The sequence below is a fragment of the Balaenoptera musculus genome, chromosome 16 (genome assembly GCF_009873245.2).
Source record: "Balaenoptera musculus isolate JJ_BM4_2016_0621 chromosome 16, mBalMus1.pri.v3, whole genome shotgun sequence".
NCBI lineage: Eukaryota > Metazoa > Chordata > Mammalia > Artiodactyla > Balaenopteridae > Balaenoptera > Balaenoptera musculus.
In genome coordinates, this window is record NC_045800.1 from 75,714,582 (window position 1) to 75,739,364 (window position 24,783).

Consider the following 24,783-nt stretch of genomic DNA (forward strand, 5'->3'; position numbering starts at 1 on the left):
CTTGGAGAAGCATGGCGGCCATGACTGGTGCCCAAGGAGGTAGCGAAATTTACTAAGCTTTCCTAGGACTGTGCTGATTAACCAGGGCCCATATTGGGAGAAGAGGGCATAAACACTCTTTGGAGTATAACAGATGACTATGCTTCAGTCTCTACCCCAACAGTTACCTCCCCTGAAGTAACTATTGGCTTTTAGTTCAGCAGGTATCCTGGGCCTTTTGCCATGTATTTTAATCCATATATATCTACCTATAGAGAATTTATAATACACTGGAGTCTTATTTTATGGGCATTTGAATTTTGCCAATCAGAAATACTGTCAAAATATTATATTTCAATTAAAAATCCACACAAAAATGTACTCATTATAATATATGAGGTAAACACCTACACTTATTATGCTCTCGAGGGGGGTAACCAGTTATCCCAACTGGCCATATCAAGCCAACAAGAAAAAGGATGAATTAATCAAACAGTGCAGAGAGGACTGGCTATTTGGAAGAACAGAGAGCTGCTAACCTCACACCACATATGACAAGAAACACCAGGTAGGGCTATATGAATAATCAATTTAACATGTCTGCTTCACATATGCCAAAGAAGAGACATACCTGCCACAGTGCTCAGTTCCAAAAGGAATTTACTTTATGACAACGTAACAGCACAATGAAGCAGAAAACACTTAACTTTCAACTAGTAGAATAACTTTATTTCTAACACTGAGCCTTTATATAGGAATTTACAGGAATAAAAAACACTGTGCTGCTTATTCTCCAATAGCTCCACCCAGACCTTCCCTTCTACATTCTCTGTGCCCACTTGTGCTCACCTGCAGGTGGCATCTGAGGGTTCTGGGGATTTGGTGCCAAAATTTTGGTAGTGACAGTATCTCTTATGAGGAGGCCCCTCCTCCATAAGAGCAACTCTTACTGGGCTCTGGTAACACTTGCTTCTATCCTTTTCCCCTTAAGGACTTAGAATGGTAATGGCTTCCTGGTGACACTAGTCTCTAGGTGCTTCAATATCCCTTGTTTTTGGCCCAAACTACTGTACTGTAATAAGTCTGCCACTTAAGTCTTCTTAGTTGAAGCAGAATTCTGTTTTTCACCAGAACCATGGCTGATACCAACAGCCATCCTATACTAACTTGTCAAAAGAAGTAATTCTTCCCTAAAATTGCTGTATAGAACATTAACACTTAGAAAAGAATTCATCTATATCAGGGGACTGCCTTCAGGTCTAAATAACAGACATCCCTGAGAATAAATAAGAAGCCACTATTGCCACAGTAATACAAACTCCTAGTAGAGAGCAGGTCCGAAAAGAGTTGTGCAGCTTAGTGACGTCACCTCTGAGCCAGGCTTTTCCCATCTTGTGTACTGTTATCTTCAGGCTATTGTCCTTCAGGGTCACAACTATAATCTAGTGTAACATACAGACATGAAAATGTCCAGCAGAAGAGAGACAACCTCTTCCCATGTCATGACAATATTTTATCACTGAGATCTTTCCCCAAAGCACTGCAGAATATTTTCCAAATATCTCACTGCTCACATGTCCATCCCAACAAAATCAATAGAATAGAATCTTCATGATTAACTTAGACTAATGTGGATTTACCCCTAAGTCATCTGGGGGAAGGACGGACAAAGAGACAAAACAGCCCAGTAAGTAAGAAGCAGGGATTGGCTGTTGGGTGGGCAGTATCTCTTGGAACTGCTTTCAATGTGTTCCAAGGAAGCAAAGGTAACAGTAGGACAAAGAAGAGAGAGACAGTATATTACAGTCTATTAAATTAAATACAAATACATAGTTCCTTTGTTACATACAACTCAGGTTACACGCATCATGCCTAAATAGATACAGCAACGAAGCACCAAGAATATAACAGAGGCATTTCATTATACACCACTTTTTATTTGTAGAATGCAGTGAGCATTACTGTTCATAACTGATGTTAACCTTTGCGAAATTTATGTAAATATCGTTGTTATTAATAGCATTTACATTATTGACTGACCCAAGGCAGCTGAGTAACCTCAGAAAAATATTGTTTGGCTCTTTTATGGAAGTGGAAGCTCAGTAAAAATGGCCATACTCATTCACATATGCCAGCAAAGTCAGAAGAAAGGTAAGCAATATGGTTGTAAAATAGCATATACTGGCCATGCTACAGAGAGACTCTGGTAGTATTTAGAATAGGATTGATGCAGAGGTAGTTAAAAACCTCACAAAAACATATTTTGGCTTCTTTATTGAAGAGGCCATTCAGCAATAATGGCCATAGCCATTTATTTATATCAGGAAATGGAAAAAGGGGTATGTGGCTTGTACTTTAAATTTTCCAAATGTATTTTCATAAATACACAGTGATGTGCTACTGTAAATATGTGACTACAGGTTCTCTGAGAAAACAAAACCCTGATTTGTAGAATTTGCCAATTATCATGGTGTAAATACTCCCACTAAAGCCAAGCTACCAACATGATGGCACTGAATGTAGAGCTGGGAAGAGATATCCAGTAGCACATCATTATACAGTATTCACCATGCAGATTCAACAATACAAATAACCTAAAGAACAAAGATAACAGCAAAATACTGTAAAGTAATTAGGAAGTGATGAATGTTGAATACTTATTACCCTTGCTTTTTAAATATTTAACTGTAAGTTTATATAGTTTAATTTTTAAATAATGACTCTGTTTAACAACTGGCTCACAAAATTCCTGAAAATTTAACAATCAGCAGTACTTGCAAGCCAGTATAAGCTTACTGCAGTACACCACTGTGTGTTGGTATGTGTGTATAAACATATTTACATATACATATGTACATAATTGTGTCAACCTATAAAGACACTGATGGCATCTAGTGTGGGAAATATTAATATAGACCATAATAGTTACTTAACTAAGGGTTCAGAGTTTTTCTTCACAAGCATGTTGGGCTCTAATATACATATCAAGAATACCTCAAATTTCTATGATATTAGCATACTCACATAAGGTCTGCAAACATCAAGGACTCTTCGCATAAATGTTTAATGCTGTTGTCATTTAACTTTTTTAAACTTCAGATTCTGTAAGTATGACTATAAATGAGTATCATCCATTATATTTACAATAAAATTTCGGCATCACATCCAGAATATGGCACTACACACATAAATTCTAGATAAAGGTTTTTGCCATATTATTTAAATGAATTTCCCCTCAATATAAATTTTCTGATGGAAAGTTTTACTTTTTCTTGAAAGCTTTCACATATTCAAAACATTATAAGGTTTTATTCTAGTACTAATTATCTGAAGTACAACAAAACCTCACTTTCTAATAATTTGTGGCATTCTTTGGGTTTCATTAATCTCATTTTAAAAACCTGTATAACGAATTTGAAAGAGTGGATAAAGGCTTCAGAACGTTCAGGATGCTGAAAGAGCTTTCACCCTTGTGTGAATTCTCTGATGTTTAGTGAGTACTGACCTCTGACTAAAGGTTTTCCCACATCCATTACACTCATAGGGTTTCTCCCCTGTGTGAGTCCTCTGATGTTTAGTGAGAGCTGATTTCTCACAGAAGGTTTTCCCACATTCGTTACACTTATAAGGTTTCTCTCCTGTGTGAGTTCTTTGATGTACAATGAGGTTTGATTTCACACAGAAGGATTTCCCACATTCATTACATATAAAGGGTTTCTCTCCTGTGTGTGTTCTCTGATGCACAGTTAGGGCTGACCTGTGGCAGAAGGATTTTCCACATGCATTACATTCATAGGGTTTCTCCCCTGTGTGTGTTCTCTGATGTTCAGTGAGGTTTGACTTCACACAGAACGTTTTTCCACATTGTTTACATTCATAGGGTTTTTCTCCTGTATGTGTTCGCTGATGGTTGGTAAGATGTGGTTTCTGACAAAAGGACTTCCCACATTCAGTACATTCATAGGGTTTCTCTCCTGTGTGTGTTCTCTGATGTTGAGTGAGGTTTGACTTCTCCCAGAATGTTTTCCCACATTCACCACATTCGAAGGTTTTCTCTCCTGAGTGAGCTCTTCGAAGTTGGGTGAGATGTGACTTCTTGTTGAAAGTATTTCCATTTTCATTGTGCTCATAAGGTTTTTCCCCCATGTGTACTATCTGATGTCTAAAGAGGGTTGACTTTTCCCACATTTTGTGACTTACTTTATATTCATGGGGGATCTTTCTTGTGTAATTTCCCTGATGGATAATGAAAGCTGAACTGTCACAGAAAATCTGCCCATATTCATTATAAGGATTTTCCCCTGTAAGAGCTCTCTGATGCCCCAATCTTAAATCCATATAGAAGGACTTCCCACAAATACTGCATTCATATGGCTCCATTTCCAAATGAGTTCTCTGAGATAAACTGAGCTTTAAACTTTGGATGAAAGTTCTTCCACATTCATTATATTTACAGTGTGCCTCTCCTATCTGAGCTTTCTTGTTTGTGAAAAAGTCTGCCTCCCCATGGCAGCCTTGTCCATTTTCATTATACTCAAAAGGTGGGTCAAAAATTGGCTGAGTGAGATCCTGGCTACGATTGAGGACATTCTTTTTTTGATTATATTTATAAGATTTCCCTCCAGTAGGAGTTTTCTCATGCCGAATATCAAGGAGCAATTTCTCATATACATTAAACTCATCAGGCTTCTTTCCAGAATAGTTCTTTCTATTAATAATTAAGCCTGAAATATTTTTCAAACTCATTTCACATGTGTCACATATCTTATACAGAAAATTTCTTGAAGGAACAGAGTCTGTACCTAGATTTAAAGTTTTCCTTACTCTGTCACCACTATCTGTACTTAACGTTGGGTTGGTGAAAGCAAGTTGCCAAAAAAGTTCATCTTCATTTTCCTGGCTGCTCTCTATCAGGTCATCAACTTTCCAGTCTTCTAGAAATGAGAAAAATAACCACATCTTATAAATCATAGTACATTTATAATGGAATTGGACTTTTATACTAATGCCCTATTACACAGTCAATTCTTTTGTTTTAGGCTCAGTTTTCTGGTGTAAACTAAATCCAAGTATACATTTCCTTTACCCTTCTGGTTTGAGTGGAAAATAAATACATGCTGCAGTGGAATACTTTATTAATATAACCTTTAAAACTGGACAGAAAAAGGTGAAATAAGTTCAAAGCACAGGGAACCGGTGAGTGGCTGATTCAGAAATCAGGAAGCTCAAGAGAATGGAGTGAGCCCAACAGCGACATTGAACACTGAATAAAGTGATGTTGAAGATTAGTAGACAAGGGCTTTCAGGGGATGAACTATGTTTGGTGGAGACAGACAGTCTAGTCCTAATCCCCTCAGACACTGCTGGGTGGGATTCCTACTAGAGTACTTGCTTCTACTCTACACATCAACACCAGACTAAAGTTCTGAAGACACCAACTTCCTCAGTTCCTCAGGTTCAGAAGAATTGTCCGCTAGCCCAGGATCTAGTTTTTCCTTTAATTCACAAGGAATAATTATTTTTTTAAATGCTGTAAGAGCAGCAGGCTAGAGAAGGTGAAATGAACTCAAGACATGGTGAGCAAGGGATGGAGATTTTCTGAGCATTGTTCATGTAGGGAGCAGGAAACTCCGAGAACTGGATGAGTTCAACAAAGGAGGTTTTTTGTTTTTGTTTTGTTTTTTTAAAGGAAAATAGACTGTCTGAGAAACATATTAGAGGAGGTACTCAGTTTGACAGAGACAGATTATGGTTTCTTGTCCTTATCTTCCCACAGCTTGATTACTGTGGTAGGATCCTCACTAATATGCATGTTGCCATTCCTCTTTTTCCCATTTGATATAGCAACATCAAAATAAATTTCTGAAAGCACCTATTTCCTCATGTTTTAAGGGACAGTGCTTTAACCCAGACTCTATCTAGCTGTGATTCACAACAACACAAATGCCCAACAGGAAATACAAAATAGAGGAGGGGCAGACCATCTCTGCAAAACGACCAGGTTCATTTGGTTTTCTCACAGCTGTTAATGAAGTTATCCCAACCATCAAGTCACATGTTTCTTTACTTCAGTCTGCTGGTCTACTTTTCCTCAAAACAATTTTGTTTCTAAAGCAATAGTGATTTTTAAGTCTGCTTTTATATCTAGGTTTATCTTTTACAGTGAGGTTTTCTGCTTTCATATCTAGCCTCATCTGTGGCTTTTACTTACTGGTGAGACCCATAATGATCACATTTTTCTATATGGTTCTGAGACCTTCAACAAACTTTATCATAAAAATTCTTGTCTATACTTTACTGTTGGTACCCAATGCAACAATGTTAATTACGTGTTTAAAAAAAAAATCTAGAACAGTCCTGAGCCCACTGCTCCAAACACTAACTGATAATAGTTTTTATCCTGGCAAACACAAATCAAAACAAAAACTAGATTCACAGTAAGAGTTCAAATCACAATTCCACAAATCCATTAAAAAATATCTGTGCAACTCTAGCTGGAGCGCTCATAAACTGTTCATTCCCAACAACACACATTTCACTTAATTAGCTACACTCCAGCCTTGGCTCTCCTTGGGACCTGGACATCCTTCAGGAAATGCTACTTACTTTAATTTAAAATAACAAACCACAAAAATATTAATAAAAGAACAAAAGCCAACAAACTCTACAACATCCCTACCATGTTTAGCTTCCACTTGCTGCCTTAGAAGAGGTTACTGTCTGTTTAATTCACTGTAAAATAAAACAAATCCAGTGCTCAATGCTAAATCCTTTGTCATGACCACAGTCTAGCTCTTGACAGGTGTTACCAAAATTCTGTTTCCTCTGACTTCATTGAGGATACACATTAATCCTCCTTAGAAAGTAATGTGCATATGAATTATTTCCAACCTGTACATGAGGACAAAATAAGGAAATGTGCATTTAGGAAGAGTACTATAGAATGCTTTCTGAATGGATGAAAAAGAGTGATCTCTTCTAAACTTGACTCAACAAAGTAATTATTAAAATATCAGAATCAGGAAAAATATGAAAGGGCCTTCTCTTTGGGAAAACAAAATCTCAACAATGATAGAAACCCCAAGCAGCAGTCATATGATCAGGTCTGAGTTTTTGGGATACAGATACTAGTGGGTTAGGGTTACAAAATATGGACTATTTAAGTTGCAGCAAAAAATTGATCTCTAACTTAAAATAAGTGAAATAATAACAAGCCATTACTATATACCATGCAATGTTTAAACACTTTACATTTACAATTTTAATTTTCTGAAAAGGCAAAATAAACAAAAGTAAAAGTTATAGAAAAAAGATAAAATATTTATAAGTGAAATTTAAGACATAAGATAGTATGAGATTTAGTATAAACTCTAAAGAGCAGAAAGAAAGACTCTGAGATATATAGAACAGGACCACATTGTGACAGTCAATGGAAGGAGACTGTAAATTCATTTATTAATAAGGAGCAACTTTGTTAGGCTAGTGAAAGATAAATTGGATGCTTTAGGTAAAAAAATAAAAACCAACTAGGAATTAGATCAAGTCAGGAATGACAGAACAGAGACACAGTTATGGTTTTGAGTGACATCAGTGAAAAGTGAGAAAATGAAGAGATGAAGAAGACGGAAAGGAAAACAATATCAGGAGTATTTGAAAAAACTAGTAATAGGGGATAACGGGTTCCATACCCTGATCCCATGGTTGCCATTTAAGGCAGTAATGGATGGTTGAATGTTCCTTATTTGATCCCTGGGAAACCAGGCTCTCTAATTTTCTTGTACCTCAGACTGTTCGTCTCAGTCTCCTCTAATGACGAGATTTAATGGATTTACACACCTTGTAAAAGTGGTACCATCCCAGGGCTACCTCTCTCATTTACAATCACTCTCTAGAAAAGGAGACAGCAAACTATGACTGCAAGGCAGTGGTCCTAGAACTAAGGATGTTTTTTATGTTTTTAGAGGGAAAACAACAGAAGAGGCAGCAGGGAGGAGTGAGGAGAAAGAGGAAGAGGTAAGAGGAGGAGGAGGAAGAGCAGCAGCAGCAACTGAGACCATGTGTGGCCCAGGAAGCCTAAAATATTTACTGTCTGGTTTTTTACAAAAAAGTTTGCCAATCTCTAATCTAAAAGTCTTCATCTAGCCCCAACCTTTAACACCACCTAAAGCTGATGCCTTTCGAATGGATACTTCTAGGTCTGGCTTCATTACGTACTTCATACGATATATATATGAAATCTCCTTTTCAATCCCAGATTCTAACAGTTACCTCAGCTTCTTGTGTCCAAATGTAAAATCTGTAGTAACTCCCCTATAATCTCTCCTCCAAATTTTCTCTATCTCAGTAAATGGTACCCTAAGTTATCAGGTGCTTGAGACAAATCACTGGAATCATGCTCAACTCCTCTCTCTCTCACACTCTGTATCCAACCCAATAGCAAATCCTCTTGGCCTCATCTCCAAGATATATGTACAAATCCACACTGAGTATGTAGTTGTACTTAGTGCTGTCACTTATTGTCACTTATTATTTCTCAGCACTTCCAACATAGCCTTAGCCACTAGCCTCTCTCCTCCCGAGTACATAGTAGTGTCCTGTTATTCCTTCCTTGCTCGTGCCTAAGCATCATCTACCCACCACATATTCACCACACAGAAGTCAGAGAGATCCTTTTAAATTGTAAATCCAATCTTATAGCTTAATCTGATTCATGTTTACTCAAAAAAGCCTGAGGATTTCCCACATCACTCAAAATAAAATTAATGGGTCTCCCATGATACATGCTACTTATGACATCATCTCCTACCAATCTCCCCCAGGCCTTCTCACCTCCAGCCACACTGACATCCTTGCCATTCCTCAAACACCCTAAGAGCACACCTGTCTGAGAAGTTCAGCACCTGATGTTCCCTCTGTCTGGAATACTCAGAATCCACAGAGCTCACACTTTAATTTATTAGAGACTTGTCTATTGTGGACCTCATCAAAAAGGTTTTCTCTTGACTTCCATACCAAATAGCACATGCCATCATTCTCCAACCCCCTTTCCACTGCTTTAACTCTCTACAGTATTTATCACCACCCAACACCACGTGTGTGTATACAAGCATGTATAACTCCATACACACACACACCTACGCTTTTCTGTCCTTCACTGTAATAGACACTCTGTGATAATAGGGACATTCTTTTAATTACCTATAAACATAGTTGGGTCATATTGGGTGCTCAGCATATATCTGTTAAATGAATATATGGAAGTATTGCATGAATACATACTACCTAACAAGAGATGTCCAAAGACAATACAGAGAAGGTGAACAATTTTAAAAGATAAAGTAACCAAGAAAAATTATCTCAGATGAAGCCAAATGAGTTTGGATTATGGATATAGGTAAATCACTCTAAAATGTCAAAGAACAAAGGGAAGCATTTATGAGTGAAAGTGACATATGGAGGAATGTGATTAAGGTAACAAAGGGATGTGGGCCAACTGTTCTTAATTACTTCCAAAGGTCTGGGGCTAAAAAATGTTTTTTTGGAAAAATAGTTCAAAGTTGATAAACCATAAACCAATGCCCTAAGATCTCATTTCCTCTGGCTTCCATCTGCCTGTGAACTCACTAACTCACCTGAGCGGCACTGTTTTGGGAATCTTTCCTCTAATATCCAAGGTTCTTCTCCTTGCTCGATCTTGAAGATCACTTCTGGCTTAGTAATGCAATTCCCTGTAAAGAAAATAACACAGGACTACGACTGAACAGCCTGGCTTCAGGGACTCTGAAAAAATGATGGGGAAGAAATGTATAGCTTCAGGAGCTACCTAAAAGAGGTGCCTAAATGAACCAATCCTTAAAGAGGTAAGAACATAGCATTCTTTATAGTGGCCAAAAGGGATCAGTCATCTGATCCCTTGAATCTCCATCAGAAAATTCCATAGGGAGTTCTCATGTTTCATCAACTAAGAAATGCATGCTACTCATTCACATGGAGAAAAAATTCTTACCTACTGAGACAAGGTGGCTGTAATTTTCCAGGATCACGTCTCTGTATAGTATCTTCTGAGCAGGATCCAGCAGGTACCACTCTTCCTGGGTGAAGTCCACACACACATCTTTGAATGACACTTGTTCCTGTAACAGTATATTCCTTTTCTATATGAAATTGTCAGAGCTCTATGAGTGGTAAATATTTAAAAGAACTAATCTCTTTAGAGTTTACTAAAAATTGGTATATAGGATTGCCTTCTTTTATGCTATCCTATGTAGGAAAAAAGTAATATCTTGTACAAATTGAGTTTCCACTAAGGGGGTGGAACTAGTTGCTACAAATGTTATTCCTGATAAGGAGACATACACATTACATTTATTAAATTAGAAATTGTAGGAGCTAGCATTATGCACAAAGTAGACTGGGGTTACCAAGAAAAAGTTCTTTCATATTATCTTTTATATTATAAAGTTAACTGTCACTAAGGAAGTAAAACTTTCAGTTGTTAAAATGAACAGAGGGATTAAAATTAATACGGTACAGGCCCTAACCAAGCTCAACCCATGACTGATTAAAGTGACCAGTCCTGTACTCTACCTGCCCAACAGAGAAACGGATGAATCCTCTCCGCTAAAAGAGATCATTTTCTGGAGCCTCTACCAATATTTGTGTTGTTAAATACAATGTTCAGCATCCAATAAAAAATTTCATGTTATATGAAGAGACAAAGACCAAGGAAAAAAAGAAAATAAAAGCATACCCATAGGACACTCAGATATTGGAACAAACAAGAACTTCAAAATGAGTTATGATTAATATGTTCAATAAAATAGAGGAAAATATGAACAAAATAAATGAAAGGATGGGAGAAGTTCAACAGATATATGGTATGTGTGTTGTGGAGAAAGAATTAACAGAGCAGGCCTGAGACTGCTATCCTCTGAAAGATCTGCTACAAGGGTGTTCCTTGGCTGGCATCTGGGAACTTGGATTTCAGGAGGGTTCTCACCAGTCCTTGATAAGAATGGTTCACTGAGCCTAAACCGTTTGTGTAAACAATATGGTTTATGCTGCACACATACATCCTTCTGGAGTTTGGAATTTTGTTATATGCTAAGCAGAAAGCACTTATGTGCCTAGCCCCTGATAAACATGCTGAACACTGAATGTCTGTTGACCTTCCCTGGCAGACATTTCACTTCTGTTGCCACATCTCACTGCTAGAGGACTTAAGTGTGTCCTGGGAGAAGACTCTTAGAAGCTTGCGCCTGGTGTCCTCTGGACTATGCCCCATGTGCCTTTTCCCTTTGCTGATTGTGCTTTGTATCCTTTCACTTCAATAAGTGACAGCACTAAGTACAACTACATACTGAGTCATCTTAGCAAATCACTGAACCTGGTGATGGTCTTGGGGACCTCTGATACATGTGTATACAAACACACACAGATACATACATACTTGCATAAAATGGGCATTCCAAAGTTGAAAATTACAATATCTGATATTAAGAACCATTAGACAGGTTCAAATCATATTAGAGAAAGAAGACACAATCTGAAACATATTCACCTAACAAAAGAGTATCAAAATACATACAGCAAAAACTGATAGAACTGAAAGGAGAAATACGACAAATCTATAACCATAGTTGGAGTCTTCTATCTTGAGCGATTGAGCAGGCAGAAAGTCAGTAAGTATACAGATGACCTGCACAGCACTATCAATCAACATGATCTAACTGGCATCTGTAGAATATTCCATCCAAAAACATAAAACACACATTCTATCATTCTATTCTAGCTCATATGGACCATTCACCTAGATAGACCATAGTCCTGGCCACAAAACACACCTTAACAAATTTAAAACAATAGCTATCATACAAAATATGTTCTCAGACCACAATGTAATTAAATAGAAATCAATAAGCAAGAGATAGCTGAAAAACCCCAAATAGTTGAAAATTAAACAACATACTTATAAATAACCTATAAGTCAAACCTATAACCTGTAAGTTTTAAATAACCTATAAGTCAACCTATAATAACCTATAAGTCAAAGAAGTCTCAAAAGAAATTTTAAAATATTTTAAATGAAATGAAATAAAAATGAAAATACCATGTATCAAAATTTGTGCGATGCAGTGAAAGCAGTGCACAGAGGGACATTTATAGCATCAAATGTATATATTAGAAAAGATTTAAAATCAAAAACCTAAGCTTCTATCTTAGTAAACTAGAGAAAAAAGGCAAATTAAGCCTAAACCAAGCAAAATAAAGGAAATAATAAAAATTAGAATAAATCAATTAAATTGAAAATGTGAAAAAAATACAAAAATCCAATGAAACCCAAAGTTGCTTCTTTGAAAAAATCAATAAAATTAATAAACCTCCAATCTAACCAAGAAAAAAAGAAAAAAGAGGCAAATTGGAAATCTCAGAAATGAAAGACAGGTTGACACTATTAAGCCTAATGACATTAAAAAAATAATAAGAGAATACTACAAATAATTCTATTCCTGAAAAATTGGTAACGTAGATGAAATTGACAAATTCCTTAAAAGACACAGCTACCAAATTCACACAAGGAGATACAGATAACCTGCATAGACTCATTTCTGTTAAAAAAAAAATTGAATCAATAATTAAAACACTTCCAAAATAGAAAGAACCAAACCCAGATGGCATCACTGTTGAATTCTACTATACATTTAAAGAAAAAGTAATAACAATTCTCCATAATCTCCTCTGGTAAATAACACCTCCAAACTCATTACATGAGGCCAACATTACCCTAATACCAAAACTAGATAAAGACATTATGAGAAAAATAAAGACTAATGTCTCTCAATAACATAGATGCAAAAATTCTCAAATATTGGTAAATCAAATCTGACAATGTATAAAGAGAAATACAAACCACAACCAAGTGGAATTTATTGCAGGTATGGAAGGCTGGGTCAGCATTAAAAAAAATCAATCAATATAATCCAACATATCAATAAGCCAACGAAGAAAAATTACATGATCATATCAATTAATGAAGAAAAAGCATTTGACAGAATCCAACAGTCATTCATGATAAAAACTCTCAGCAAACTAGGAATAGAGGGGAACTTTCCCGACTTGATGAAGAAGCTAACATCATACTTAATGTTACGAGACTGGACACTTTTCCCCTAAGTGCAGGAACAGGGCAAGGATGTCCTGTCTTAATACTCCTATTCAAGTCCTAGCTAGTGCAGAAAGACCTACAACAAGACAAAACAAACAAAAAAACTGAAATAAAATAAAAAACCGAAATATGATTAGAAAGAAAAAATAAAACTGTCTTTATTTGAAGTCAACATTGTCTATGTAGAAAGTCCCAAAGAATCTACAAAAAGAAAAAGAATAAAAAATCCTGGAAGTAATAAGCAAATATAGCAACATCATAGGATACAAGGTCAATATTAAAAAGCCAACTGTTTTCCCATATCAGAATAAACAATTGGAATTTCAAATTTTTGAATGAAAAAAATACCATTTACAATACCACTACCAAAAAAAAAAGTATTCAAATATAAATCTAACACAATATATTACAGGGATATGCAGAAAAACAAAAACTGATGAAAGAAATCAAAGATCTAAGTAAATGGAGAGATATTCCATATTCATCAATCAGAAGACTCAGTATTGTTAAGATGTCAATTCCTTCCAACTTAATCTATAAATTCAGTGCAATTCAAATAAAAATCCCAGCTATTTTGTAGACACTGAAAAAATGATTCTAAAATTTATATAGGAAGGTAAAGGACCTAGAATAGCCAACATAATATGGAAGAAGGAAAAAGAGGATATGCATTACCTGATTTCAAGACATATAAAGCTACAAGTAACCAAGACAGTGTGTTATTGGTGAAAGAGACACATAGATCAGTGAAACAGAACAGAGGTCCCAGGAACAGATCCATTGATATACAGTGAACTGATTTTTTTTTTTTTTTGTAATTGAGGTATAGCTGATGTACAATACTGTATAAGTTTTATGTGTACAACATAGTGATTCACAATTTGTAAAGATTATATTCCATTTATAGTTATTATATAATATTGGCTATATTTCCTGTGTTGTACAGTATATCTTTGTACCTTATTTATTTTATACATAGTAGTTTCTACTTCTTAATTCCCTAACCCATCTTGCCCCTCCCCCTTCCCTCTCTCCACTGGTAACCACTAGTTTGTTCTCTATATCTGTGAGTCTGTTTCTTTTTCGTTATTTCGCTGGTTTGTTTTATATAGTCAACTGATTTTTGACAAAGGCACAATGGCATTTAAATGGAGAAAAGGTAGTCTTTCAACAAATGATTCTTCAACAACTGTACATCTATGCAAAAAAATGAACCTAGACACAGACCTTACACCTTATACAAATATTAACTAAAAATGAATCACAGACCTAGAAGTAAAATGCAAAACTATTAAATTTCTAGAAGACAATATAGAACATAGGAAATCTATGTGATCTTGGATTTGGTGATGAGTTTTTAAATACAACAGAAAAAAGCACATTCCATTTAAAAAATACATGGGTTGGGTTTCATTTAAAATAAAATATTTTGCCCTGCAAAAGCCATTTGTAAGAAAATGAAAGGACAAGTTACAGACTGGGAGAAAATATTTGCAACATATATATCTAATAAAGAAGTTGCATTCAAAATATGCAAAAGAACTCTGAAAACTCAACAGCAAGAAAACAATCACCTAATAGAAAAATGGACCAAAGATATGAATAAACATGTCAAGCAAAGACATATGGATAGCAGATAAATTTATGAACAAATGCTCAATATCATCTGTCATTAGGGAAATATAAATTACAACAAAAATGAGATACCATGACACATCTACTGGAACAGTTAAATCCAAAACAATGACAACATCAATTTCAGTTCCAGATGCAGAACAAGAGGAATTCTGATTCACAGTTGGTAGGAATGTAAAATGATGCAGCACTTTCGTAAAATTGGTTGGCAGTTTCTTACAAAGCTAAACAGTCTTAACATATGATCAAGCAGTTTCACACCCTAGCTATTTAAAAATGTATGTCTATGTAAAAACCTACATGTTTCTAGCAGCTTAATTCATAATGACCAAAAACTGGAAGGAACCAAGAGTCCATGGGTTAATGACTCAGAAATCACTTATACATGTATGCTGGAATTGAACAATTAAGTAAATGAAATGCGGATGGTGGTAGCCAGATTGCTAGAGTGGGAGTTACAGACAAGCAAGGAGAGAAGGCTAGAATGTTCCATGTGATAATGATTACAGCAGGGGACATCAGTGTGAAATAATACTTAGCTTAATGCAAACACAGATGGTTACATACTGAAATATTTATAGATATGTGTATATACGTGAGTTAGTATACATATATATTTTCTTCTTCAGTCAGCTGAGAGGGTCTCTAAGGAATTAGAAACCAGTAGCAATCCAGCCCCCCAATCTTGGTTTCTAATACCATGCTCCAATAAAAGGAACCAGAGCTCTTCAGGGAAAAATGGCTAATTCTAGGGCAGGAAATATAAGATGAGCCTGGAATATCTTCTACTACCAGAAAGTATAGAAGAAGTACTCAAACAGAACCACAATAATGGGGTACATCAGAAGGACACAGGAACCAGTTGAAAGTGCTCTATTTAATAACCAAGCTGAAACAATTTGCGCAACAAAATGAACAAGGTAGTACTGGACTATAAACAAGGTAAAAAATAATAGCCGTGAGTTCATATTGATATTAAATACTGACTGAGTTAATAAATACACAAATCTCCTGTGCAGAACTCCTAATAATTTATGTGGATACTCCACCATGAAGGAGGTATAGCATAACTCCCCACTTTCTTCCAAAGGGTACAGTATGAAAACAGAGGAAAAAAGAATAACTTTGCAGTGGAGAAAGTTGACCACATGACCTCAGCCACGTGATCAAAAGTGATTCATCATCTGTTGAAAAGTGAAAAGTCACGTGGAGAGCATTTACCCTGATAAGATGTTACCAAATGGCACTCTACCTCTGTGGTCTTTCTCCAAGAAAACAATTACCCCAATATAATCACGAGAAAAACAGCAGCCAATTCCCAAGTGAGGGACATTCTACAAAACACCTGTCTTGTACTCCTCAAAACCGACAAGGTCATCAAAAACAAAGAAAGTCTGAGAAACTGTCACAGCCAAGTGGAGCCTAAGGAAACATGATGACTAAGTGAAATGTGGTATCCTGAAGCAGAATACCTGCATGGGGAAAAAAAACCATGAACAATCATCAAAAGACAAATGATATACCAGAAAATAACTCATATAAAAGACAAGCATTAGTATCCCTAATATACAAAGAGCTAACCAGACACTGAAAAAAAGAAAAAAGCCAGAAACCTAAGAGCAAAATGGGCAAAAGATATGAACAGATAGTTCACAGAAATATAAAAACAAGACACCTTTTAGATGCATGAAAAAAATCTTCAACCTCTCTCATAGTTAAGATAATTACAGATGTAAACTACATAAAATACTAATTTTTACCTATCAGTTGCCAAAATCCAAAAGTGAACCACATATTTCTATGGGAGAAGCTATGGAGAAAAAGCACTCTCATGCAGTACCAGTGGAAATACAAAATGATACTATCTATAATCCCACCAAAAGGATCAAGTTTATCAATTGTATTCAACCCTCTGACCTGGCAATCTCACTTCTGGGAATTTATCTGATAGAATAAACCTACATGTACAAGGCTATTCATTAAAACATGGTTTGTGTAGCAAAAGGTTGGAAATAGTTAATAACTAGTTTAATAAACTATGGAACATTCTCAATTGAATTACCATGTGATTGTTAACAAAGAAAGATGTTCTGTTACAGAAAGATCCCTGGAACAGGCTGAAAAAAGAAGTGAAAAAAGGAAAAAAAAAAAAAAGAAGAAGAAGAATGGGAAATAGTGTATATACTCACTACTCAGTGTGCTTCCCTGAGCAGCAGAATCAACTCCATCTGGGAGCTGATTAGAAATGCAGACTCCAGGGCCCCACCCAGATCTACTAAATCAAAATCTGCATTTTAACACGTTGCCAGGGATGTACAGATGCATCTAAATTTAAGAAACCCTAATAATAGATTCCCTTTTAAATAAAGACCGGGAGCACATATTTTCTTTCAACTGAATAAAGAAACACTGGGAGGACAAACAAGAAATAGAAATAGGGGCTTCCCTGGTGGCGCAGTGGTTGAGAGTCTGCCTGCCGATGCAGGGGACACGGGTTCGAGCCCTGGTCTGGGAAGATCCCACATGCCGCAGAGCAACTAGGCCCGTGAGCCACAACTACTGAGCCTGCGCGTGTGGAGCCTGTGCTCCGCAACGAGAGGCCGCGACAGTGAGAGGCCCGCGCACCGCGATGAAGAGTGGCCCCCACTTGCCACAGCTGGAGAAAGCCCTCGCACAGAAACGAAGACCCAACACAGCCAGAAAGAAAGAAAGAAAGAAAGAAATAATTAAAAAAAAAAGAAATAGAAATAATGTATACCTATAGTAGGGTGACAATACACTGCAGTTCGTCTGGGACTGTCCCAATATATGCCAGCTGTCTCAGCATAATTGTTAATAAAACCTCTTTCACTCTCAGCGAAAATGTCACAGTTTAGATGAGAAATAAATCTCACCCTACCTGGAGGAAGCGTCAGGTACAGAAAGGATGGGGTGTGAATTTTTATTTTTTTATTTTTTATTTTTTTAATGTTTTAGCCGCGCCAAGCGGCATGCGGATCTCAGCTCCCCGACCAGGGATCGAACCCACATCCCCCCGCAGTGGAAGCACAGAGTCTTAACCACTGGACCACCAGGGAAGTCCCTTTACTTACTTTTTTTGTATCACTTACTTTTTTTTTAACCATGTTAATATACTAACAATTTTTAATTATTTCATTTTTTTAAAAAGGACAAAAACAGTCAGGAAAAATAGGTATACTGGGAAGGGCAGTTGGCTAAGGATAGATAAGCAGGGGATAAGCAATAAACCCAGGGATAAGCAATGTTGGGGCAAAAGGCAAAGCCAACTTCATGAGGGGCAGAAGTTAGGAAAATGAGAGCTAGGAGGGTAGTGTCATAGACAACAACAGAGACTTTCAAAACAAAGAGACTATGGATAATAGTACCAAATGCGGCAAAAGGGTCAAGTAAGACAGACAAAAACTGGATTTGATTACAATTTGGTGGTCTTTTCCAGAACTGATTCAGGTGAGTGGTGGTGAAGAAGCAAGACTGCATGTATTAGGTTGAAAGGGAAATGGAAATGCAGAAACAAAAGCCAGGACTACCTGATACTCAAGCTAGAAATACAAATGAGCTGACATAAGGTTTTATAAACCTTTAGAAACTTTAGAAAACGCATTTTAAGACAAAATGGCAATAAACAAACAAAAAAAACTCACCTGGGATTTGTTCATTTTTCACTCTTAGTGGAGGAGGGAGAGCTGAGGGAGAAGGAAGAAGGAAGTAAGAACTTGGCCTGCCTTGTAGTTCCTGGATTCACCTGCCTACACAGCTCCACACACAAGATACTTACTTGTCCATGTGTGGCTCCGATTTATGTTGAGCTTAGACATGATACTTTTCACTGAGTGAATGTAAACATTTGTTTCTTATTGATTTATTACCAATTTAGGTTCTGTGACACAGAAAAATTAAAAACATGAGAAGATGAGTTTAACATTGAACAATAATCTAAAGGAGGGAACACTATGGATTTGCCAAAACTGATGTTGTAGGGGGAGAAAAACACCTCAAACCATATTGTTTATCTGGTTATCTGCTAACACCATTAATCCTATGAGGTCAGATAATCCAAGAAACCTCTGAAAAAAGGGATGGGAGTGTTTAAGGCAAGATTCATTATTTTTTTTTAAATGTTCTCACCTGCTTACAATTTTCAGAAGGATCTTTTAATAAAAAACTAACTTTGACCTAACAGTCACAAAATGAGCAGTGGCCCACGAATCTGCAGACCTGACTTTCAACCTCGATTCTACCACTAACAAATTGCATGACCTGAGCCACTCACCTTCTCAGGCTCAATTTTTTTTTTTTTTTTTTTTTCATTTTTCAAGTAAGCAACAGATAACTCAAAAAGGACCTGCCTGCACTACCATCCTGCGCGTCTATCCGGCCGGGGGAGCAGGAACCTCAGCATTTCTCTAGATGCCATGAAAAATGGGACATTGAGGGCAGCTCCCCTCAGGAAAGAATGACTGGAGAATGAGGGGAGGAGGAGGTGTTAGGGACAGATAATGACAGAATTTCTTAAGCTATGGCTGGTGAGCCTTTCAACCCCGACCATGCCTTCACAAACTCTCCAAACAGGTGACATTTCCTGTGCAGCCTGTGTGCCCACCCATCTCAGCTCCAGCTCACCTCTCTCTTCTTAAATTTGTCTCAGACCTTCCACCTTCACACAGCCTTCGATGGCTTCAGGATACCGTGTCATAATTATACATAACAAATAACAAATGAATACATAATAAATAATAACTTGGGATCTGGGTGATGTTAGAGCCAGGAAAAGGCCTTGGTGGCTAGCTGGTCCAGCTCCCTCCAATCCCATTTCACAAACGAATTAACTGAGGAATGGAGGCCCCAGAGACTCATCCAAGCTCCAGCCGCCTGCATTACATACAAAACAATTAAATACAACAGCAGCTAACAAAACGTGAGCGCTCAAAACAACACAAAAAATGCGGCAAGCACTCTAGATATCCGCATTTTACAGCTAAGCAAGACAAATCTCCCAGCGGCTATTTGGTCCAGGAAATTCATGTATTTCCGAGCCCCTTCCTGGGGCAGTCGTTCTCTCCCACAGCCTCCCGGCGCCCCGTAATCCCAGCGCACAAGCGACGCACACGCACACGTCACTACGTGAAGCGCACACACATGTCGCGCACGCGCACTCGCTCTTCCCCGCATTCCTCGCCCCTCCTAGCAGGCCTAGATCACACGTCACGCACGCGCTCTCCCCTTGACAACCCCGCTCCCTCCCCGCGGGCCTAGCGCATACGTCACGCACGCGTACTCCCCACCCGCGGCCACACGACGGCGCCGCCCGCTCAGCTCAAGGGCTTAACAGCTGAGGACTGAGCGAGCCCGAGAGTTCGCGTTCCCGCGCGGGACTCCGGCCTCTCCAGGCAGAGGCGCCGCCGCCTGCAGTCCCTTCAATTCTGCAGGCGCCGCAGACTCCTGGGGTCCTGCCGATGTTCGCGGGGCTCCAACCTACCACCCGGCACCGCTGCCTCCGCCGGCTCCCCGAGCCGCGCGGGGTCCCCTTGGCCCTCGCCCCCACCCTCTGGAGCTCACCCGCAGCTCCCTCGCCGCGTGGACCTGGAGGCCAGGGATTGTTTCCCACGAGGGGCTGGAAGCCGGGGAAGGACGAGCCGGGAGGAGAAGGCGGGGATGCACATGCGCAGAGGAAGGGAGCGGCGTGGCGCGGTGGCGGCGAGCTGGAAGTTGGCTCCTGGCAGCTTGGGTTGGAAAAGTGGCTCTACCTTTAGAAGCAATGCCTCACTCCCACATTGTACGAAAGTAAGCTAATAGTACAGTACCTAGCTAACGGTATTTATGAAGGTTAAGGGCGTTTACATTGTAAAAGCACTTAGGATGGCGTCTGGCACATAAATGTTCAGTACGTTTCTTAAGATTACCTTGCCCAGTATACACCGTGCCCACTCCTTTAGAAATCAGCTGGAGAGTTTCTGCCTTGTTGACTGAATTGAGAGATTACTATCTGATATATTCACTCCTGCTACCCGGACCCTGGATTCTGTCCGTGTCCCAGAGATGTATGTCAAAGCAGTGTGCGTTTTCGACTAGACACAAACCAAGAGAAGCAAAGTGGTACATGAATTTCATTTATGAACGTGGACAGATGTTATTTTAGTTTTGATAAATTTATCTTCTATAATTTAGACAATAAATCTATGTAAACTAAAATAATATCTGTGAGCAGCCTAGTTATTCTCCGGAATGAGGAAAAAAGCAACCTAGCAATTCAGTATTAATAATAAAAACTGTTCCTGTGTAAGAAACTTAAACTTAAACTTAAGAAGAAAGCACTTTATCATCTCTCAGAAATGCTTTACCTGGAACCAAATATACATTCTCTTATGTGGGCATCCTCATGACATTTTTAGCACAGTATGATCATATGGGTGTATTATTTTATGATGAACTTTTCATAAAAGAACATGTAGTTAACTCTTTTTGATCAATGTCATTTAACTTTTTTTTTAATAACTTCAGATTTACAGAAGAGTTGCAAAGATACTCTTCACTCTTCACTCCGTATACTCTTCACCCAGTTTCACCTAATTGTTAACATTTATTTATTTATTTTTATTTGTCTGCATCAGGTCTTAGTTGCGGCACATGGGACCTTCGTTGCAGCGTGAGGATTTCTCTAGTTGCCCACACACGCGGGCTCAGTTGCCCTGTGGCATGTGGGATCTCAGTTCCCCCACCAGGGATCAAACCCAAGTCCCCTACACTGGAAGGCGTATTCTTAACCACTGGACCACCAGGGAAGTCCCGCTAATTGTTAAGATTTTACATAACCATGGTACATTTACCAAAACTAAGAAAGTGATACGGGTACAATTGTATCAACTAAACTACAGAGTTTATTCACAGTTCATCAGTTTTTCCAGTAATGCGCTTTTACTGATCCAGGATTCAATCCAGGATACCACAGTACATTTAATCATCAAGCCTGTTTGGTCTCGTCCCATCTGCAATAGTTTCGTGGTCTTTCCTTGTCTTTCATTACCTTCAGATGTTTGAAGAATAGTGGTCAGATATTATGAAGAATGTCCCTGACTTTGAGTTTGTCTGATGTTTTCTCCTGATCGGACTGAGGTTATAAATTTTTAGAAAGAATACCACAGAGAGGATGTGTCCTACCTATATATGAGGGGACACATGGTATCAACACAACTTATATTAACCTTGGTTACTTGGTGAAGGTGGTGTTTGACAGGTTTCTCCACTATATCTTTAGGATTTTTCCCTTTCCAATCTATGCTTAGAGGTGGGTTACTAAGTCCAGTGCACTCAGTGGGAGCGGAAATAAGCTCCATCTCAAATTTAGGGTCATATTTTTAAATCACCACATTTAGTAGTAAATTTGGGGGGAGAACCTTTAAGACTATGCAAATATACTATTCCTACTTAGAGTTTTGGCCACTAATTTTAGCTTTCGTTGGTGGATCTTGCCTGCAACAGTTATTACTGTGGTGTTCCAATTGGTGATTTTATATTTCACCTCGTTCTTCTATATTTATTAATTGGGGATCCCCTGTAAGGGAAAACTTTCATTTCCAGCATTTATTTATTACATCATTTATTTATATCAGTATGGATATTTATTTTATTCCCAACTATGGTTATTCAACCCACCTTCTCACTCAACCATTGGCACTCTCTGATCTGTCTTCTGTTCTATAATTTTACCCTTTTCAGAATGTCAAATGGAATTATATGTATCTCCTGGGTTTGGCTTAGCAAAATTCATTTAAGATTCATTCATGTTGTTGCTCCCTTTTTTTTTTTAGGTCAGTTCCTTTTCCCTCACTCTTTTAATTTCATCCAATACTATTATGTTATTATGTTGCTCAAATTGTTCTGTGTTTGGGCATTGAGAGCTATCGTAGGTTAGCTTTTGGATCCTCTTAAAGTATTCTTATCATTTTTAAGAAATAACAGTTTTATTGAGATACAATTCATATAACATACAACTCACTCATTTAAAGTGTACAATTCAGTCGTTTTCAGTGTATGCACAGATAAGAGTGATCATCACCACAGTCAGTTTTAGAGCACTTTCATCAACTCAAAAGAAACCCCATACGCTTTAGCTATCATCCCCCTATACCTTCATCTCCCCAATGCCATGCAACTACTAATCTACTGTTGTCGCCATATAAATGGAATCAAACAATATGTGACTTCTTGTGACTGATTTCTTTCACTTTACATAATGTTTTTCAAAGTTCTTCCATGGGCTTCCCTGGTGGCACAGTGGTTAAGAGTCTGCCTGCCAGTGCAGAGGACACGGGTTCGAGGCTTGGTCCAGGAAGATCCCACATGCTGCGGAGCAGCTAAGCCTGTGCACCACACCTACTGAGCCTGTGCTCTAAAGCCCACAAGCCACAACTACTGAGACCGTGCACCACAACTACTGAAGCCGGCACACCTAGAGCCTGTGCTTCGCAACAAGAAAAGCCACCGCAATGAGAAGCCCACGCACCACAACGTAGCCCCCGCTCACTGCAACTAGAGAAAGCCTGCACGCAGCAACGAAGACCCAATGCTGCCAAATATAAATAAATGAAATAAATTTATAAAAAAAAGTTCTTCCATGTTTTAGCACGTATTAATACTTCATTCTTTTTTATGACTGAATAATATTCCCTTGTATAGAATATTTTTGTTTTGTACCACATTTTCTTTATCCCTTCATCAGGTGATGGACATTGGATTGTTTCCACCTTTTAGATATTGTGAATAATGTTGCTATAAACATTCATGTATAACTTTTGCTTGGACATGTTTTCGTTACTCTTGGGTATTCACCTAGGAATTAAATTGGTGATTCACATGGTAACTCTATGTTTAATGTTTTGAAGAACTTCCAGACTTTTTTCCACAGTAGCTTCACAATTTTTCATCCTCACCAGAAGTGTATGATGGTTCCTATTTTTCCACATCCTTACACACACTTTTTTTTTTGGCCATGCCACATGGCTTACAGGAGCTCAGTTCCCCGACCAGGGATTGAACCCAGGCCACGGCAGTGAAAGTGCCAAATCCTAACCACTAGACCACTTGGGAACTCCCCTACACAGACTTGCTTTTATCTGATTTTTTATTCTAGTCATCCTAGTGTGTATGAACTACAACTGCACTGTAGTCTTGATTTGCATTTCCCTGATGAATAATGAGGATAAACCTCTTTTCATAAGTTTATAGGCCATTTGTATATCTTCTCAGGAGAAATCTCTATTCAGATCAGTTGCCCGTTTTAAAATTGTGTTATTTTATTGTCCTTTTAGTATTGAGATGTAAAAGTTTTTGATGTAGTCTAGATGCAAGTGTCTTATCAGATATATGATTTGCAAATATGTAATCCAATTCTTTTTTTTTTAAACTGATCAAGGCAAATATTTGTTTATTTATTGGCTGTGTTGGGTCTTAGTTGCAGGACGTGGGATTTTTCATTGTGGTGCGCAGGCTTCTCTCTAGTTGTCATGGCGGGTTTTCTCTCTCTAGTTGTGGCACGCAGGCTCTCTAGTTGGCGTGCGAGCTCAGTAGTTGTGGCACGCGGGCTTAGTTGCCCCGCGGCATGTGGGATCTTAGTTCCCTTACCAGGGATCAAACCCGCATCCTCTGCATTGTAAGGTGGATTCTTTACCACTGGACGACCAGGGAAGTCCTTGTAATCCTGTTCTGTGGGTTGTCTTTTCACTCTCTTGATACTGTCCTTTCAAGCACAAAAGTTTTGCATTTCAATGAAGTACAGTTTATATTTTGCTTTGTTGCTTGTACTTTTGGTGTCATATCTAAGAATTCATTGCCAAATCTAAGGTCATGCAGATATACCCCTATGTTTTCTTCTAAGAATTTTATACTTTTAGCTCTTACATTTAGGTCTTTGATCTGTTTTGAGTTAACCTTTTCCTATAGTATGAAATAATGGTTTAACTTTATTCATTTGTAAGTGGCTATCTGGT

At 38.0% G+C, this 24,783-nt stretch overlaps 2 protein-coding genes across 6 annotated transcripts in view; one reads left to right on the forward strand and one right to left on the reverse strand.

The window, feature by feature from the left end:
* Positions 1–1,895: 1,895 nt before the first annotated feature.
* On the reverse strand, positions 1,896–20,436 carry ZNF248 (zinc finger protein 248). 5 transcript variants are annotated; one of them, XM_036829161.1, is made up of 7 exons: positions 20,357–20,436; positions 19,421–19,474; positions 18,576–18,677; positions 18,442–18,483; positions 9,986–10,112; positions 9,612–9,707; positions 1,896–4,913 (listed from the first exon to the last, which is right to left on the reverse strand). In XM_036829161.1, the coding sequence occupies exons 4-7, from the start codon at positions 18,454–18,456 to the stop codon at positions 3,424–3,426; spliced, it is 1,728 nt and encodes a 575-aa protein (XP_036685056.1). In that variant the 5' UTR covers positions 18,457–18,483; positions 18,576–18,677; positions 19,421–19,474; positions 20,357–20,436; the 3' UTR covers positions 1,896–3,423. The 5 variants fall into 5 exon arrangements, with proteins under 5 accessions (XP_036685056.1, XP_036685057.1, XP_036685055.1 ...); XM_036829162.1 differs by lacking the exon at positions 19,421–19,474; XM_036829160.1 differs by lacking the exon at positions 20,357–20,436 and having other exon boundaries at positions 19,421–20,346.
* Positions 20,437–20,531: 95 nt separating this feature from the next.
* The window catches only part of LOC118882820 (zinc finger protein 33B-like), a 57,874-nt gene continuing 53,622 nt past the window's right edge, over positions 20,532–24,783 (forward strand). Inside the window, exon 1 of the mRNA XM_036829152.1 lies at positions 20,532–20,581. The gene's annotated coding sequence lies outside the window, so the exon portion shown is untranslated. The remainder of the gene's footprint in view (positions 20,582–24,783) is intronic.

Bases quoted from the DNA above. Each gene is read 5' to 3' on its own strand.
- ZNF248 (XM_036829162.1), bottom strand. The intron at 9,708-9,985 runs GTAAGAATTTTT...TTTTCTTTACAG, and splicing joins CAGCCACCTTGTCTCAGTAG to GGAATTGCATTACTAAGCCA. The intron at 4,914-9,611 runs GTGAGTTAGTGA...TCTCATTTCTAG, and splicing joins CCCAAAACAGTGCCGCTCAG to AAGACTGGAAAGTTGATGAC.